This window comes from Mus caroli, unplaced genomic scaffold (assembly GCF_978045245.1).
Source record: "Mus caroli unplaced genomic scaffold, Mus_caroli_1 scaffold_2, whole genome shotgun sequence".
Classification (NCBI taxonomy): domain Eukaryota; kingdom Metazoa; phylum Chordata; class Mammalia; order Rodentia; family Muridae; genus Mus; species Mus caroli.
The window spans coordinates 3,467,402-3,482,710 of record NW_028227257.1 but is presented as its reverse complement, the minus strand read 5'-3'; the positions used below and the strand labels follow the sequence as shown (position 1 = coordinate 3,482,710).

The 15,309-nt window shown below is 45.4% G+C and overlaps 1 protein-coding gene across 1 annotated transcript in view; it reads left to right on the top strand.

The window, feature by feature from the left end:
- The first annotated feature begins 2,058 nt into the window (after positions 1 to 2,058).
- Positions 2,059 to 15,309, top strand: part of Cdh26 (cadherin 26) — a 53,674-nt gene continuing 40,423 nt past the window's right edge. Inside the window, exons 1-3 of the mRNA XM_085831784.1 lie at positions 2,059 to 2,347; positions 12,880 to 12,984; positions 14,811 to 14,972. Of these exons, the coding sequence (XP_085687910.1) occupies positions 2,297 to 2,347; positions 12,880 to 12,984; positions 14,811 to 14,972 (318 nt within the window). The 5' untranslated portion in view covers positions 2,059 to 2,296. The remainder of the gene's footprint in view (positions 2,348 to 12,879; positions 12,985 to 14,810; positions 14,973 to 15,309) is intronic.

Sequence of the window (15,309 nt, the reverse complement as noted above, 5' to 3'; positions counted from 1 at the left end):
AACGGCAACACCCCTTCCTTTTCTCCTGCCATGGGCAGCAGAAGTAGGGTAAGCTGGGACTGGGCTGCGATGCAGGTGAGGACATGGCAGGGTCAGTTCTGATGTCCTAAGATATTTGCTCCCCCCCCCCCCCCACACACACACACACTGCTGGGTCTCTCAGGATACGATTTATTTAATGCTTTTTTTTATTCTCAACTAAAGGTCCATATCACCAACTCCTGAGCAAACCCCCAGGTTCAAGCCACCTTGTCCGACTGCACTGAGGACAAAACTCAGTGACTATCTGACACTCTCAGAAATGGGTTTGCGTAGAATATTTAAGGCAAAGCCATTCCTTCTGAGAGTCCATGTGATGCCATTGAATAAACATTGAATGTCTGAGGAAAATTGGCCTCCCCTGAGCCTTTGAGGTGAGTGTGTTGAGTGGAGGTGGCCAACCGTGCCTGTTGCCTCCCTTTTCCTCCCTGGGGAACTTCTGTTGGGTTGTCACCTGGGAGCTACGCAAGCAGAAGTAGCTTTTACTGTGCTTCCACTGAGGACCCCTGGTTGGTTGTCACCAGAACCCCAGTTGTTTAGAAAGCATATTCCCTAGGGTGAGGATGCATTAGGTGTGGCTGGAGCCTGAGATGACCACAGCCTAAGGGGGAAAGGCTAATCCCCAAATGGCATTTGGCCTTGTTTTATTTCAGTGTTTGCAGGCATTGAAAAGTTGGCCTCTCATAATACATTAAAATGCCATTTTTTTTTAAATCTAGAACAAGTGAAATAGTAGAGCCATCCCCCAGCATCCTCGGGGTGCTATGCAGAGCATCTTGATACCCACCTCCGTCTCACATGGGGCTCTGCACTGCGCTTGCCCACTTAGGACATGTGCAAGCACTGAATTTAGTGGCTCTGTGCCGAGTCCTCCCAGGCTGCACTGCAGAACGATCCACTCGCTCTGAAATGAACGCAAACTAAATTCAGTCGTCGTTACTGGGTTCTCTCTCTCTGCAGAGGGCACCCACCAAGCTGCTGCACTGTTGGCGCCTTCAATGCAGGAGGATGATGAGTTACGATGATCACAGCCAAGCACATACATTCAGCTTTAGCTCTCACTCTGAGAGCACAGGAAGCTTACAAGGACTGCTGCCCATTCTGCCTGCTGAAAACCGGTCATTACTTTAGGCGAGATAAGGAGATAATTCAAATATTAACTAAGGTGGTCAGAGTCCTAGTTCAGGTTTTGCTTGAAAATTTGCAACCTTGACAGGTGATGTCATAGAATCCCAATGCAATCCTTTCCCAGAATATAAGGCCAAGGGTCCAGGTTTCCCCAGAGAATCTAACTGGGGGCAAAGCGGGGGGGGGGGGGGGGGGGAGGGGGGACTGCGTCCTCCTCTCTCTGCCCAGTGTTTAACTCCATCAATGTTCATGAGAAGTGTGAGCAGAGATGGTTTTATACCCCAGAGCCCAGGTATGATTGGAATAAAGATTTTGTAACATGCACTGGAGAGTGGTAATTTATTTTTCAGTGCTAGGGGCAGAAGGAACTGTGCCTGCTGGGTAAATGCTCTACAGGAGTCATATCCTAAGCCCCTTTCCTTTCTTTCTTCCTCACACATTTTCCCTGGGTATAATTGTGTGGGATTCCACTGTGTTCAGCACCCACTAGATGTCTGCCTTAGCAGGGTCCAGTTAGAAAACAGAAAGGGGACTGACAGGCGCACTGGGTGAGCCACCACCATACGCTCTCTCACTCTCTCTCTCTTTCTCCCTCTCTTTCTCTCTCTGTTGATCTCTCTCTCTCCCCCCAGCCCCCCACCCCCATGTCTAATAACTTCCTATATAACTTCTTGAGGTTGTTTTTCCAGTTTTGAGTGATTATAAGAACCATTAATTGCCTATAGAGGGATTATTGGACTTCTATTTAGAAACTAAAAACCAACCAAGAAACGAAGAAACAAAACCCCATTTTCCCATAGGCCCTGGCTTTCTTTCCTCTGGCTCAGCTATAATCCCCAAGGCTGGATGCCCAGCCACTTTTCTGTGTACACACATAACTTCGGTGCTTAGTATCCGAGCACCCACTTCCCTAGAGCCCTGTGGCCACAGATGAGGTTATACCTTACCCATCAGCCCACCTTCTCTGACAAACGAAAGCAGGGCAGGGAACAGAGAACTCAGCAAGGTCAAGTATCCAGGCTTAGGTACCCAAGAGAGTGATTAGAAGCGATGTCGCTGGCTGGAGAGGAGGTGCCTGGCTCCTGGTGAGGCCACCAGGCACCAAGGACTGTTCTGTGCCCTCCCTAGCATGGACACCAGAGGCTGTGCCTGGTTGCTGCTGCTACTGTCATTACCGCAGGTGAGCTGAGCGGGAACTGGGGACTGTGCACAGCATACATGGGTTTTTAATTTTCTAGGCTAAGAGAGTTTGGCCGGAACAACTTGAACCTGGAGAGAAGCAGGCATTCAGTGGAGGCAGGGGGGTGACTGTTTTTACAGTAATATAGGTGCACGGGGTTCCAGGATTTAGGTAAATGTGGGGTTGAGATCCGCATCTTATGAGGGAGTGGGGAGCAGCTGAGAAACTTAGTACCGATTTATGAAACACACAGTTTCAAGTTAGATGTTGTCATTACAAACATTTCCCAGCAGTGCCTCTGCCCCCATTTGAAAGGGACTGAGGGAATCTCAGTTCAAGAAATCCTGTGTCTTTAAAGACACCTGGAGCAAACCAGTGGGGTACTAAATGACCCCATTGTAACCTGGCGGAGAAAAGCAGGGTGTCCAGTGGGCTAGTGGTGTCTTCAGCCTTCCTTTTGGTTTTCCTGGTCACTGACTGAACTCACGAGTCACTAGTAAGACTTCTGCTGGGCCAGAGTCTTGGATGAACACAGAATACAGCAGCAGGCACAAGAGGGAGTTCTGTCTTGACATGCTTACGCTCTAGCGGAGCCCCATTTCCTGAAAGTGGATGCCTTGATAGTACCAGTTTCTTGGAGTTACAAGAATTATCTCCATCGCCTTTTGCCGTGTCAAGAGTTGAGCTGTTAATCAAGGCATTAATCTCATCTATAGTGTTTTCTAGAACCCTGTTTTATTACCCAATGTCAGCCCGGATTTGAGGATATTGCAAACCAAATCCTATCTCCACCCTTCCTCGTACCTGCTTGCACCTACCCCCAACTTGTCTCTTAAGGAAATGGCAACATGCCCGCCCCTGTTGTGCTGGCACAGTGCCCAAGTGGTTAATTCATCTCCAAGGGGAGGTCAGGATGGTGGGGGGCGGGGAACGTCCTGAGGATTGGACCTCAGTGTTTGACTGAAGGGACTTGGCGGCCCCCGGGGATTTATGATACTTAGGGCCTTCTGAAGACTCTGGGGCTTTTAGCAAGGACAACGCAGGGCCTTTTTCTTGGTGAAGAAGCACACCCTCAGCAAGTACAGAATCATTTTCTAAACTGGTCAGAAGGAACACTCTGAGGATCCTCCAAATTCTGCTCTCAAGCCTGTGATAGGCAGGCCACCTCTCTGTGCACACCTAATCTCCACAGAGACAGCCTGTTCTACTGGGGGAAATGTTGTGTGCATTGGTTTCTCTCTGAACTCCACCCCACCCTTGCTCTGTTTTTTTTTTTTTAATCTCTGAGAATTTCATCCATGTTTGACCATATTCCCCCCAGTTCTTCCCAAATCTAACCCCTCTTCTCGACCCACCCAGATTCATGTACTTAAGAAAAATCAAGATGATTTTGTGTTGTCTAAAGATTCCTGGATATGTGATCGGCCACTAGAGTGCAGTCCACTTACCAGGGCTATGTTCTTATTGCAAACAGAATTTCCCTCCCTGGTGGCTAACGATTACCAAAAGTTCCACGACTCAGACATGAAGCCAAATGACAAAGTCAGAAGTGTGTTTTGTAGGCTAGTGTTCTTGTTCCACATTCATTGTGGACACCCAGAGCAAAGGCATCCTCCTGGTTGATCATTTCTAGTCCCAAGGGCCCAAGAATCCTCAGGTTGGGCTGGGTAGGAGTTAAAATCCAGAGGGGAGAAAATTTTTCAAAGAATGGAACTGGACTAGGAGGAAAGCCTGGTGTTTTGTGAATGATGATGATGGTGATGGCAATGATGATGATGATGATGATGATACATTGCTAGCAATCATGCTCAGCTTGCTGAAGTCATTGGTGCTTCACCAGGAATATGAGTGGAGTGCTGCAAAGGATGACAGGGCAGTCTGAGGTGAACCTTAGGCAGGTGACCTGGAAAAGAGCATCCCAATTCTGTCCTAAAAGCAGTGGCTTCCTAGTGGGACTTTCTGCTACCATACATGGAGAACCATACTCAAATGGTTTAAGGCAGAGAGTGGGTTGGAAAAGCATGTACCAAAAGCTGGTACTGAACTAAGAGAAATGTGTGGTCACTGTTATAAAGGTCTAGTGTCTGCAATTGTACCAGCAGCAAGACCACAGTCCCTCTGGTAGAATCTTTTAGAGCCTCTCCCTGGCTTTTCTGCATATTGCTAAGAAGGCCTGTAATTATATCACCGCATTCTCTGCCCAGGTCATTGCCAGCCTCCTTCCTGGGTGTCTGCTTCCTCTTCCTGTCATTGAATCAGGGCACACGAGGCCGTCTTCATTGTAGTTTGATGAAATCTGAAGGCATCTTAGTTTTGAGATGATGTTCGGTTAGGACTTCTGCATACATGTTTAGAGGTGACATTCAATTCCCAGCAGAGGGATGAGAAGGGACAGAAGTGCTCACTCCAGAGAATCCCTCCATATCTCTCCTGGAAATGTGGGGACTATCAGTCCTAGAGGTGTCACAGAGGGTTGGAAGGCCCCAGAGGAGCCTGGGAATAAAAGTGGAACTGAGCAAGGGGGAGATGTGGAGAATGAACAGGTGCTGTGTTTTGTTCACTTAGGGAGTCCCTGAAGAAGCCATGCTTTATGGGAAAATGAGCTAACAGGGTCAATTTTGGTTAAGTTGAATCCAAGTTGACTGTGTGATACAAAAGGAAATAAATGCCTGGAGACGTTCATAGGAAAAGGCCAAGACTTGGCCCTTCCAGTTTGAAGACAGTGTGTCTGTCTGTCTGTCTGCCTGCCATGTGTCTGGGTGTCTGGATGATCCCTACCATCCCCAGTGGTCCTGTAAGAGGACAACTTTCAGGAACAGGTTCTCCAGTCTACCACATGGGTCCTACTGATAAGTGCAGATTTTGCACTTTTGCCTGCTGAATCATCTCACTGGCCTCTTAAGCATTTTAAGAAATTAAATAGTAAAGAGCTGAAAGGTTAAAAACATAAAGTCGTGCTTATTGGTACCATATAATGATTCTATGACTGTGTGCATTGCACAATGAACAAATCAGGACAGACTTCCAGCACTTCAACCTGTTAGCATTTCCTTAAGGTGAAAACTTGTAATATCCTTTTTTTTCCTAGTGTCCAGAGCAGGAAGGGCCTTGTGCCCACAGATCTCCAGGGAAACCAATAATTTTAAATACTTAAGTTTGTCCTTTCAATGGGAAAGATATAAAACCTGTTCCCTTCCATCCAGAAAGCTGGGAACTGGAGGGACTAACAGCATGGTGACCTGCGTTATCTGTTGGGCCAGGCCACATCATGCTCTCATAACTGGGACCTGAGATCCCCAATAGACCAAATGACCCTTACATTATCTGTACAGCCAGGGGCTCCCCCAAGCTCCCACAACCAGGACCAGATGTGGCTAACAGCCCAAAATGGCCTCTACACTATCTGTATGACTGAAACTACCCTAGATCCTTCCCTAGACCCTTAAGCTGGTACAGTTAGCACATCTCCAGAATCCATCATTTTGGAAGAAATGACACGTACCCTGAGTTGAGCTTTGATGTAGGTATGTTTCCTTGGGCACTGGGGATTGTATGACACAAGGAAACCTTTCCCACAAATTATGTTGTATTTTAATATGTTGGCAATAAGTCAGCTGGCATCAGACTCCCCAAAGTTTGATCCAGGTTGATGAAGTCAGTCTGAACTGAGTTAACTCTTCGCAGTTCATTACCCTGCCTGCTGTGACACCTGCAGGCTCCCCCTCATTCCAGCTTTCTTAAATGGTCTTAAGTGCTTCTCATACTATACATCAAAACCACTGTGATCCGGTGAGGATTCCGTATATACAGTTGTATGCAATTACACACCACCACACAGATGAGATTCAGACTCAGGGAGGTTAAACCACTTGCCTGCCATCATGCAGCTATTGAAGAAAGGGAGAGGGTTGGAACTCAGGCCTGACACACCGCTATGTGTCAGGGATCCTCAGTACTGTCTTCTCTGTGCAGAGAAGACAGCCATCAGTAGCTATACGTGGCAATTTAAACTTCACTCAAGTCTAATTTAAGATCCAATTCCATTCGTGCATGATTATCTTCCAAGTATTCAGTGAGATCTGCATGGCCAGAGGCTGTCTCGCTGTCAAGTGCAGGCCTGAATACTCCGTCCCCAGGGTGCACCCTCGCACTACTTGCTTTGAGCCCAGAAGCTAGGTACAGGTAGAAGGCCAAGGAAGATGTGCAGAAATGTCTCGTGGGAATTTAAAATGTTCATTTCTAGGACCCCAGTCCTCCTTGAATGGGAAGTGTACATTAAAAATTTAAATGTTCGGATTAGGGGTGTAACTTGGTTGGTAGAGTGCTTACATGGCACACACAAGGTTAAGAGTTCAATCCCTAGTGTCGTATAAACTGGGTGTGACGGTTGCCACAGTTGATGCCTAACATTGTGTAGGAGAGCTAGGAGGATTAGAAGTTTGAGGCCATCATTGGCTATGTAGCAAGACTGAGCCAGCTTAGGCTACATGAGATATGAGAGAGAGAGAGAGAGAGAGAGAGAGAGAGAGAGAGAGAGAGAGAGAGAGAGTTTCAGAAAGAACATTTCTATTTAGGGTCTTAATTCTTTCTCTCTCTCTCTCAATTTATTTTGGGAGGTTTTTTCCCCCCTCAAAAGGTATCATGTTCCCCATCAGGTAAGCTTGAGTGGTACCAGTATTCTGGCCCATGTCCATTCTCACCTGTGAAGGGCCTGCAGGGTGGAGGGGAAAGAGTTTGCCTGCCTGCCACTCCACAAAACAGCCTGAGGTGGGCTGCAACTGGGGAAGCCAGCCTGGGGACAGTCCTAGCAGCACTACAGAGAGCATTATGCAAATTGCTGTGAAAGGTGTCCTTTTGGGAGGAACTGCCTCAATTGTCCAGGATGGAGGTGTAATAAGCGCTCTTACAGAGTCATTTTGGCAGCGGGAACAATTTGGAGTCCTTCTGCATCATGCAGATGAGCCATTCTGAGGCTACACAAAGAGAAGAAAGAGCAGACAGGAGCTGCAGTGTGGGCTTCAGGTACCTCTCTGGCCAAGTGTAAGCCTTCCTGCCTTAATGTTCTTTGAGGATGCAATTGGCTTTTCCTGCCTGTTGGCAGGGCACATTTATGCTGTTAGGACAGAATGAATCTACAGAGATGGAGTTTGAAGCAGTCACTTATGAGACTCCATCTCAGACTGAGGGACTTGAGAGAGACAGACAGACTTCGCCACACAGACTACTTCTCTCAGTCCTCACCGATGCCCTAAAGTCTGGGACAGAGACAAAATCAATCTCTGCATTCATTTTCAAGAATTGCAATTTCTTCTTTATTTTTATTTTTATTTTTATTTTTTTAGAATTATTTTCATTTTACGTGTTTGGGTGTTTGCCTAGATGCCTGTGTTCCACCTGTGCTTGTGCTGATGGAGGTCAGTAGAAGGTGTTGGATGCCCTGGAAACTGGAGTTATAGATGATTGTGAGCCACCATGTGGCTGCTGAGAATTGAAACTAGGTCCTCTGGAAGAGTACCCAGTGCTCATAATTGCTGAGCCATCTCTACAGCCCCAAGGCCCTATATTTAAATCTCCCAATATTAATCAATAAACTCAATGTCTAATACTGATTTAAGGGTTGGGAATTCAGAGACTTTGAAACTTCTTTCTTTGGGGCCAGAGGCATCGTGCAGTTGCCACTGAAGTTGCTGTGAACGGGGTCCTTTTGGGAGGACAACTTCTGGTCATACATGAAGACTTGAGTTCCACCTAGAGCACACCTGTCCTCCCAGGGCTGGGGAAGAAGACACAGGAGGATCCCACGGCTGCATATACATATTCATGGACACATACATGCACACACACACATGAACACATACATGCACACACACACACATGAACACATATGTGCATGCACACAGACAACTATTTCCCTTTAGGCAAATAGTTAGAAATAGAAATACAGTCTGCTGCAGGCAACAAATGTCATTGTTTGTTTTGACAGAAACAGAACAACCCGATAATAATGTCCACCACTGTGAGGGTGGCTGAGCCTGGGCATGTGTAGAGTGTGTCTTCATTTCCTGTGAAACCTCAAAGCCCACTATGTTACCATGTGATCCTGAGTTAAGCTAGATCCCAGACAGACAGTGATGGTTCACACCTTTAGCCCCAGCACTCAGGAGGCAGAGGCAGATGGATCTGATTAGCAGGCCAGCCAGGACTACACAGAGAAACCCTAACTCAAACAAAAACAAAAACAAAAACAAAAACAAAAACAAAAACAAAAACCAAACCAAACAAACAAACAAACAAAAGATCTGCATGTGCTGCTCTGTGGGCAACACTTGATGATGACCTGGTGGAAGATGGGACCACTGGCTTTGACACTCATGATTTCAGTTCATATCCTACAGACTGTATGAGTTATGTTTACTGATAACATGTTAGAAATGAAAGTGAGCAAATCTTAACCATGTTTAATTCACTAAAGAGAACAATAATCCCTTCACATACAAATAGGAATGACAGATTTACTCAAAATGACCATACTTTTCAGATTCTGTGTAACGAGAGGAGCAGCACTGTTCTGTGCTTTGTCGACTCGTCAGAGTGTCTGGCTTAGTAGGAGACAGCTGGGCTCTCCCCTCTGCATTTCTGTTTAATCAGTTGTGGAGGCTGTTGAGTTGAAGGATGTGCAGAGAGTCTGGCTTCCCACGTGTTTGCACTTAGAAAGATCTGAATACTTTGAATAGGGAATTCTGGGTTTTCTCTTTTGAGACTATACCCAAACTCTACAGTGTCAGTGTCCCAGCCATTATCGATGATACGGAATCTGAATCTACTTGATTCCATTGATGCTGTAACTCTCTCAGGATGCCGACAGAGATGCTTTCACCTTAGATAAAGAGACAGCAACATAGAAAGAAAGAATCCAACCGAGGCAGCTCAGTGAACCCATGAGCTTACTGGAGTCCTTTCAGGAACAACGTGGGTGAGGGATTGATTACCCACAGGAACATGGGTGATTCCTGAGCAGCTGTATCACCAGTAAGCCCCACCCCAATCATGAGTGACAGCTACATGACTGCTGTTCCCTGTGGGACTGGTCATCCGCTCCACAGATGTGTCCCCTGCTCTGACCCTTTGTGCGTGTCCTGGTTCCTCACCCTCAGACCTTGCTTCATCTTGTGAGTTTTATGACTCTATGTGTGTGCACATGTACGTGTACATGTATGTGTTCGTGTTTGTGTGCATGTGAGTGAAGGTTTGTGTTCATGTGTGTGAAGGTTTGTGTTGCTGTGATGGACACCATGGCCTGTGCTGCAAGCTCCTTTATACTTTGAGTCATCTCACTGGCCCATCAAAATACCCTTTATGAAAATTAATCAATGGTTAATTTTTTGCCCCATTTGCTTTATCATATGTTCCCAATGAGCACACTTTCTCTGCCTCCATCTTTCCCTCTTAAATAGTCACACTCTGGCTTACTGTTAGTTTTGGACTCCATTGCAGTACCTGTCTTTGTGTTTCCACAGTCCTGTATATGGGTTTCTTGAGAGGGGGCAAGGCTGTTGGAATATAAATCACACAATAGGGATTCTCAGTGAAATGCCAGGTTCTATTATTTTACCAATTACTGTAAATAAAGGAATAGAAGCAGAGACAGAAGAGAATCCCAGTTAAGCCCCCATCATCAGCTGACATTTGGTGTTAGCTCGTGTGCAAGCATGTCTACCTTTGGGCTGACTCTGGGTAGATGAGGTTAGCTCTGTCTCCATCTGTGGTTGAGCATCCCCTCCATTGTCAGTGATGCACAAGAGCCCTTTGGTTCATTTCCTTGTGGCTGGGGACAAGGTGGTCATAAATTGAGATGCAGATAACAGGACATCATAGCTTTTGATACTAAACACAGGGGTTGGGACATGGCTCAGCAGGAGAGTGCTTACCTAACACCCAGGAGGAGCTTCTGGGCTTCATCCTTGGAACCATAAAATAGAAATCTAAACGCAGAGGTGCTTTTTGGGCATTTGTGCTACTACGGGCAGTTGCTATAGGATACTGATAAGGGCATTAATTAACAACACTAATTAATTAGTGTCATTTTTGCTTTAAGGCCAGAGTCACTAACAGCTTCCAAGAGGAAGTTGATGGTTGTCTTAATCACCCAGGTGGATTTGGGAGTCAGCTCTAATCAAAGAGGCCAGAGTCTGCTCTTTGCCCATAGGCAGTGGGGCTGGGTTCTTCAGTGCCTTGTTCATGGTTGTTTTGTAGAGCAAAGAATTGTAGTCAGAACTGGTCTTCAACACCACCCCCCCCCCAACTGCTGATGGTGAGCCCCAGGGATACCTTTATTTCTAACTAGAGTAATCTGGGAAAAATCAGAAAGCAGCCAACCGTGCAAGCCTGCAGGATTGGACAACACATCCTTGTTTATTGCATTGAAATGCCCTGGTTCTGAGCCCTGTAGGTTTCAGGGTGGGCAGTGTGATACCCACCACTGTGAACGTTACCCTCCCTCACGTGCTGCTTGAGAATGCTGAGGGTTTTATTTCTTTCCATTCACTTCAGAAGTAAGTCATTCCAAAAGCCTAATGTTATTGCAGATACAGATGAATAGGGCAAAAGTTAACGTGGGCGAAATCCATCATGGCACATAGGTAGACGGTTGTTGTGTAACGGACTTAATGAGAAACAAATCGTTGGGTTACATTCTATACAGATTCCCTTGCCTGGCAACTATCTGAGGCCACAGTCTAAACCTAAGACTGACTGAGTTCCACTAACTTCTCTTGGGGAGATGTGGCAAATGTCTAAGGGCATTGGCGATTGGGCAAAGAAACATTTCTATTCAAGTCTGGCTTGTGAATCAGTTCCCTTATTGTGCTTATTGCCAGGGATGTAGATTATCCACAAATGGCTGCGTCACTGAGAAGTCTTCCTACCCCAGCATGGATAGCGACCTCTCCATAGCAACATGGATGGAGTCACAGTTAAACTTCTACTCTCTAAATCAGTGGTTCTAATGTATTAAAGGGTCACAGCTTCCTAATGCTGTGACCGTTTAATACATTTCTTCATGTTGTATTGACCCAGACCCATAAAATTATCTTTGTTGTTACTTCATAACTATAATTTTGCTACTGCTATTAATCATAATGTAAAAATTTTTGGAGTTAGAGGTTTGCCAAAGTGGTTGCAACCCGCAGGTTGAGAACGACTGCTCTAAATACTATAGCTGCCCCCAAAGACTGTGTTCATCTAGGACAGGGTTATACGTTAGAGGAACAGGAAAGAGGGTCTGAATCTCAGGCGAGGATCTGAAGACTCCCATCTTCCTTCTGTGAAGGAACACCCACAGGACTGATCTTGTTAAGGCTGGCTTCTGGGTATCTAGAACTGTTTCTATTAAGATGGTTCTGGCTGATTTGTTTGTTGTAGGACTGGATTAGTGTGTGTGTGTGTGTGTGTGTGTGTGTGTGTGCGTGTGTTTAGCTCTTCTTACTACTTATATAACCTTGAAATCAGGGAGGGGGCCTCCTTGTGCATTGTAAAATCAAGTTTTTCCTTTCAACCATTTAATTTCCAGAAATAAAGACTCTGAGACTAATTATTAATAAATGCCTAGGCCATAAGTTTGGGCTTGTTCCCTGACTAGTTCATAACTTATATAGCCCATTTATTCTATTATATGTCTACCACAAGGCTAGTTACCTCTCCTCAGTTTCATACATCTGTGTCCTCAGAGTTCGTGGTGAAATTTCCTCTTAATTGTAACCTGAGGTCAGCTGGTTTATGTCTGTCTCTTCACCATTCCAGAGCAATTCTCTCATATCTCTATTTCCCAGAATTTTCTCTATCCCTGCTGGATGTCTCACACACTATTTCCTGCCTCAATTCATAGGCCATAAGCATTTTTAATTGACAGGTGATGCTTATCTCTCTACAGTGTGTCCTGTAAATTTCAATGATTTCCTAAGACTTGTGAGTTGTTTATTTCCTGAGTTTAATGAGTTTCCTTCCTGGATAGAGTGCTTCAATTCAGAGGCTTAATTCTGTGTGTATATACATGTTAGTTAAAAGGGAAACTATTAGATATTAACATTAAAAGTCTGAAGGCACCAAATGGAGATTTTCTTGTCAATGATTTCAGAAGGACTGAGAGACTAATAAAGGTACTGATTTTCTCTTCATGAGGCTATTTGCTTATTGCTGTAGGGCACACAGTCATACCTGGTAAATAATAGCCTTTAAGGCCATTTTGTGCAAAGTCCTAAAGCCATCTCACTAACCTTGTGAAATTTGTCAGCAGCCTGTGCTTCACCCTTAGGAATGATAGCAGCTGTTAAGAGGACAGACACTTTCAATGCCCAGGCTCTGATGATAGCTCTGAGTGAAAAACAAACAAACAAACAAAACAAAACAAACAAAAAACAAAAATAACATGCATGCTCTGTCAGCTCATAGTACCTAGCTATGGGGCTCAGACACACAGATCTAGGCTGTTAAGTTCAACACTATCCTTACTGACACTGTCATCCTGTGCTCTGCAGGGACAGAGCCACCAGCCTCTACATCGATCCAAGAGAAGATGGGTTCTCACCACTCTGGAACTGCAGGAGGAAGACCCAGGGCCCTTTCCTAAACTGGTTGGGGAGGTAAGGACATACTTGATCTCTGTAGACAGAATGTCTTTTCTGGAGAGGACTCCTTGAAAGGATTTCTGCTGGCATTTATGAATCCTCTCTTTAGGGAAAGAAGCCAGGATCATACAGTGTCCTTGTTAGGTACCTGCCTGATTTAGGGCTCAGCAGTAGATAAGAGTAGGGGGGACATGAATGGAACCCTGAATGCCTGATTCCTACAGACTATACTTCTGTCTGAGGATGCACCTTTGCACTGTGGCTTCTCTCTCTAGCTGCGAGGAAACTAACTCTTAACATGCAGGTCTGTTTCACTGACCCATGCAGGCATTCACTTTAAAAAAAAAAAATCATTCTTAACTGTAGGGAGAGATCATTAAAATGTTTGCTTTGCTACAGGCATGTTGATAATACGCCTGGTAACCTGACTGTGATCCTGAAGACCACATAGAGGAAAGAGAAAACTAATTGCTGGAAGTTGTTCTCCAACCTCCACTGGCACGCACACACACACACACACACACACACACACATACACACACACATGCACACACACACACATGCACACACACATACACACAAACACACGCACACACACACACACGCACACACACGCGCACACACACACACACATACACACACACACGCACACACACACATGCACACACACATACACACACACGCACACACACACACGCACGCACGCACACACACACGCGCACACACACATACACATACACATACACACACACGCACACACACACATGCACACACACACGCACACACACACATGCACACACACATACACACAAACACACGCACATACACACACACACACACACACGCACTAAATCACACTCACAAATGATGATGTTGATGTAATCATTTATTTAAGAAAGAATAAGAAGGGCGAGGAAAGTGAGTCTCTTCCTAAAATGTTACCTGTGTGGCTGTTCTCTTTCTCATTCTCTCAAGACGAAGCCCACGTGAGCACATAAGTATGTGTCCTTCCAGATACTACTATGCGGTTTAGAATGTGAATGTGCACATGCCATCTTGTGACTTGCCTTTCTCACTTAAGGGCGTGGCTGCCAGACTTTCTTGACAGGGCACATGGTCAACCTTCCCAAGGGAGCAGAATATCCAAGGCCATGGGACGGGCAGCTGAGTGTGTGCTTCTCTCTAATCATCTGTGCTATCCCCAGTTTCTCTATTCTAGTCCACGAGGCAACCTATATCTTTACTTTATTGTTTAAAAACTCTTATTCCTATTTTTAATTGTGGGTGCATATCCGTGCAGATGTCTGTGGAAGCTAGAGGAGTAGGCTCTCACTGGAACTGGAGTCCTAGGTCCTGAAAGGGGTGCTGTCACCCACACTCTAGGCCTCTGCGAGAACAGAAATTGGGCACTCTTAACCACTGAGCCAGCTCTGCAGTCTCAAATTTTTATTATTATTATTTGTAATGCCATGTTTATGTGTGTGTCCTTGTATAAGTTTGTGCACATGAGTGCCGTTGTCTGTAGAGGTCAGAGGCATCAGATCTCCAGAGCTAGAGTTACAGGCAGTCACAAGCTGTGTGGGTACTGGAAATGGAACTCTTGTTTTCAGGAAGAACATTGAGCACTTTTAACCACAGTGAGCCAGCTCTGCTGTCCTCTGCCCCAGTATCTTTGTTCCCACAGCTCTGCTAAGCCCTTTGCTCCCTTAGCAACCTCTTGGAAGTATGATGGCTTGTTTCTATTCCTGAAAGATGTCTTGGTTCTTAGCCTTGCTTTTTGACGATCACTGTGGTTTATTCTCAGATTCCTTTAATTTTTTTTTCTGTTTTTCTCCTTCCAGCTCTTCAATAATATGTCAAACAATGTGTCACTCATGTATTTAATCAGAGGACCTGGTGTGGATGAATTTCCAGAGATTGGTTTATTCTCTATAGAAGATCACCAGAGTGGAAAAATTTATGTTCATCGCCCTGTCGATCGAGAAGTGACACCGTCTTTTATGGTATCTAAAATGGGGTATGGTTTAAGTCTGTGTTTAGTGCAAAGCTCCTGCAAGGTATTGAACTTGGTCAGCACTTGTTGGCTTACTCCGTTGGGATCTGTGAAGCTTGTACATTTCCCAGTGTGTTAAGTTATGGATGTCCATGTGGGACATGGCTAATTCTGGAATCATCTTTAGACTTTACTACAATGGGTGTAAGGGGCCACCAACAAGATTTCTGACCACTGTCCCAATGAGATTAAGGGATCATCTGTAAAATGCTATAATTTGATTTCTGGCAGGTGACATTTGGAGTATGGAGAGCAGCTACCCATAGACCCCAGGTGGCAGCTGCTGA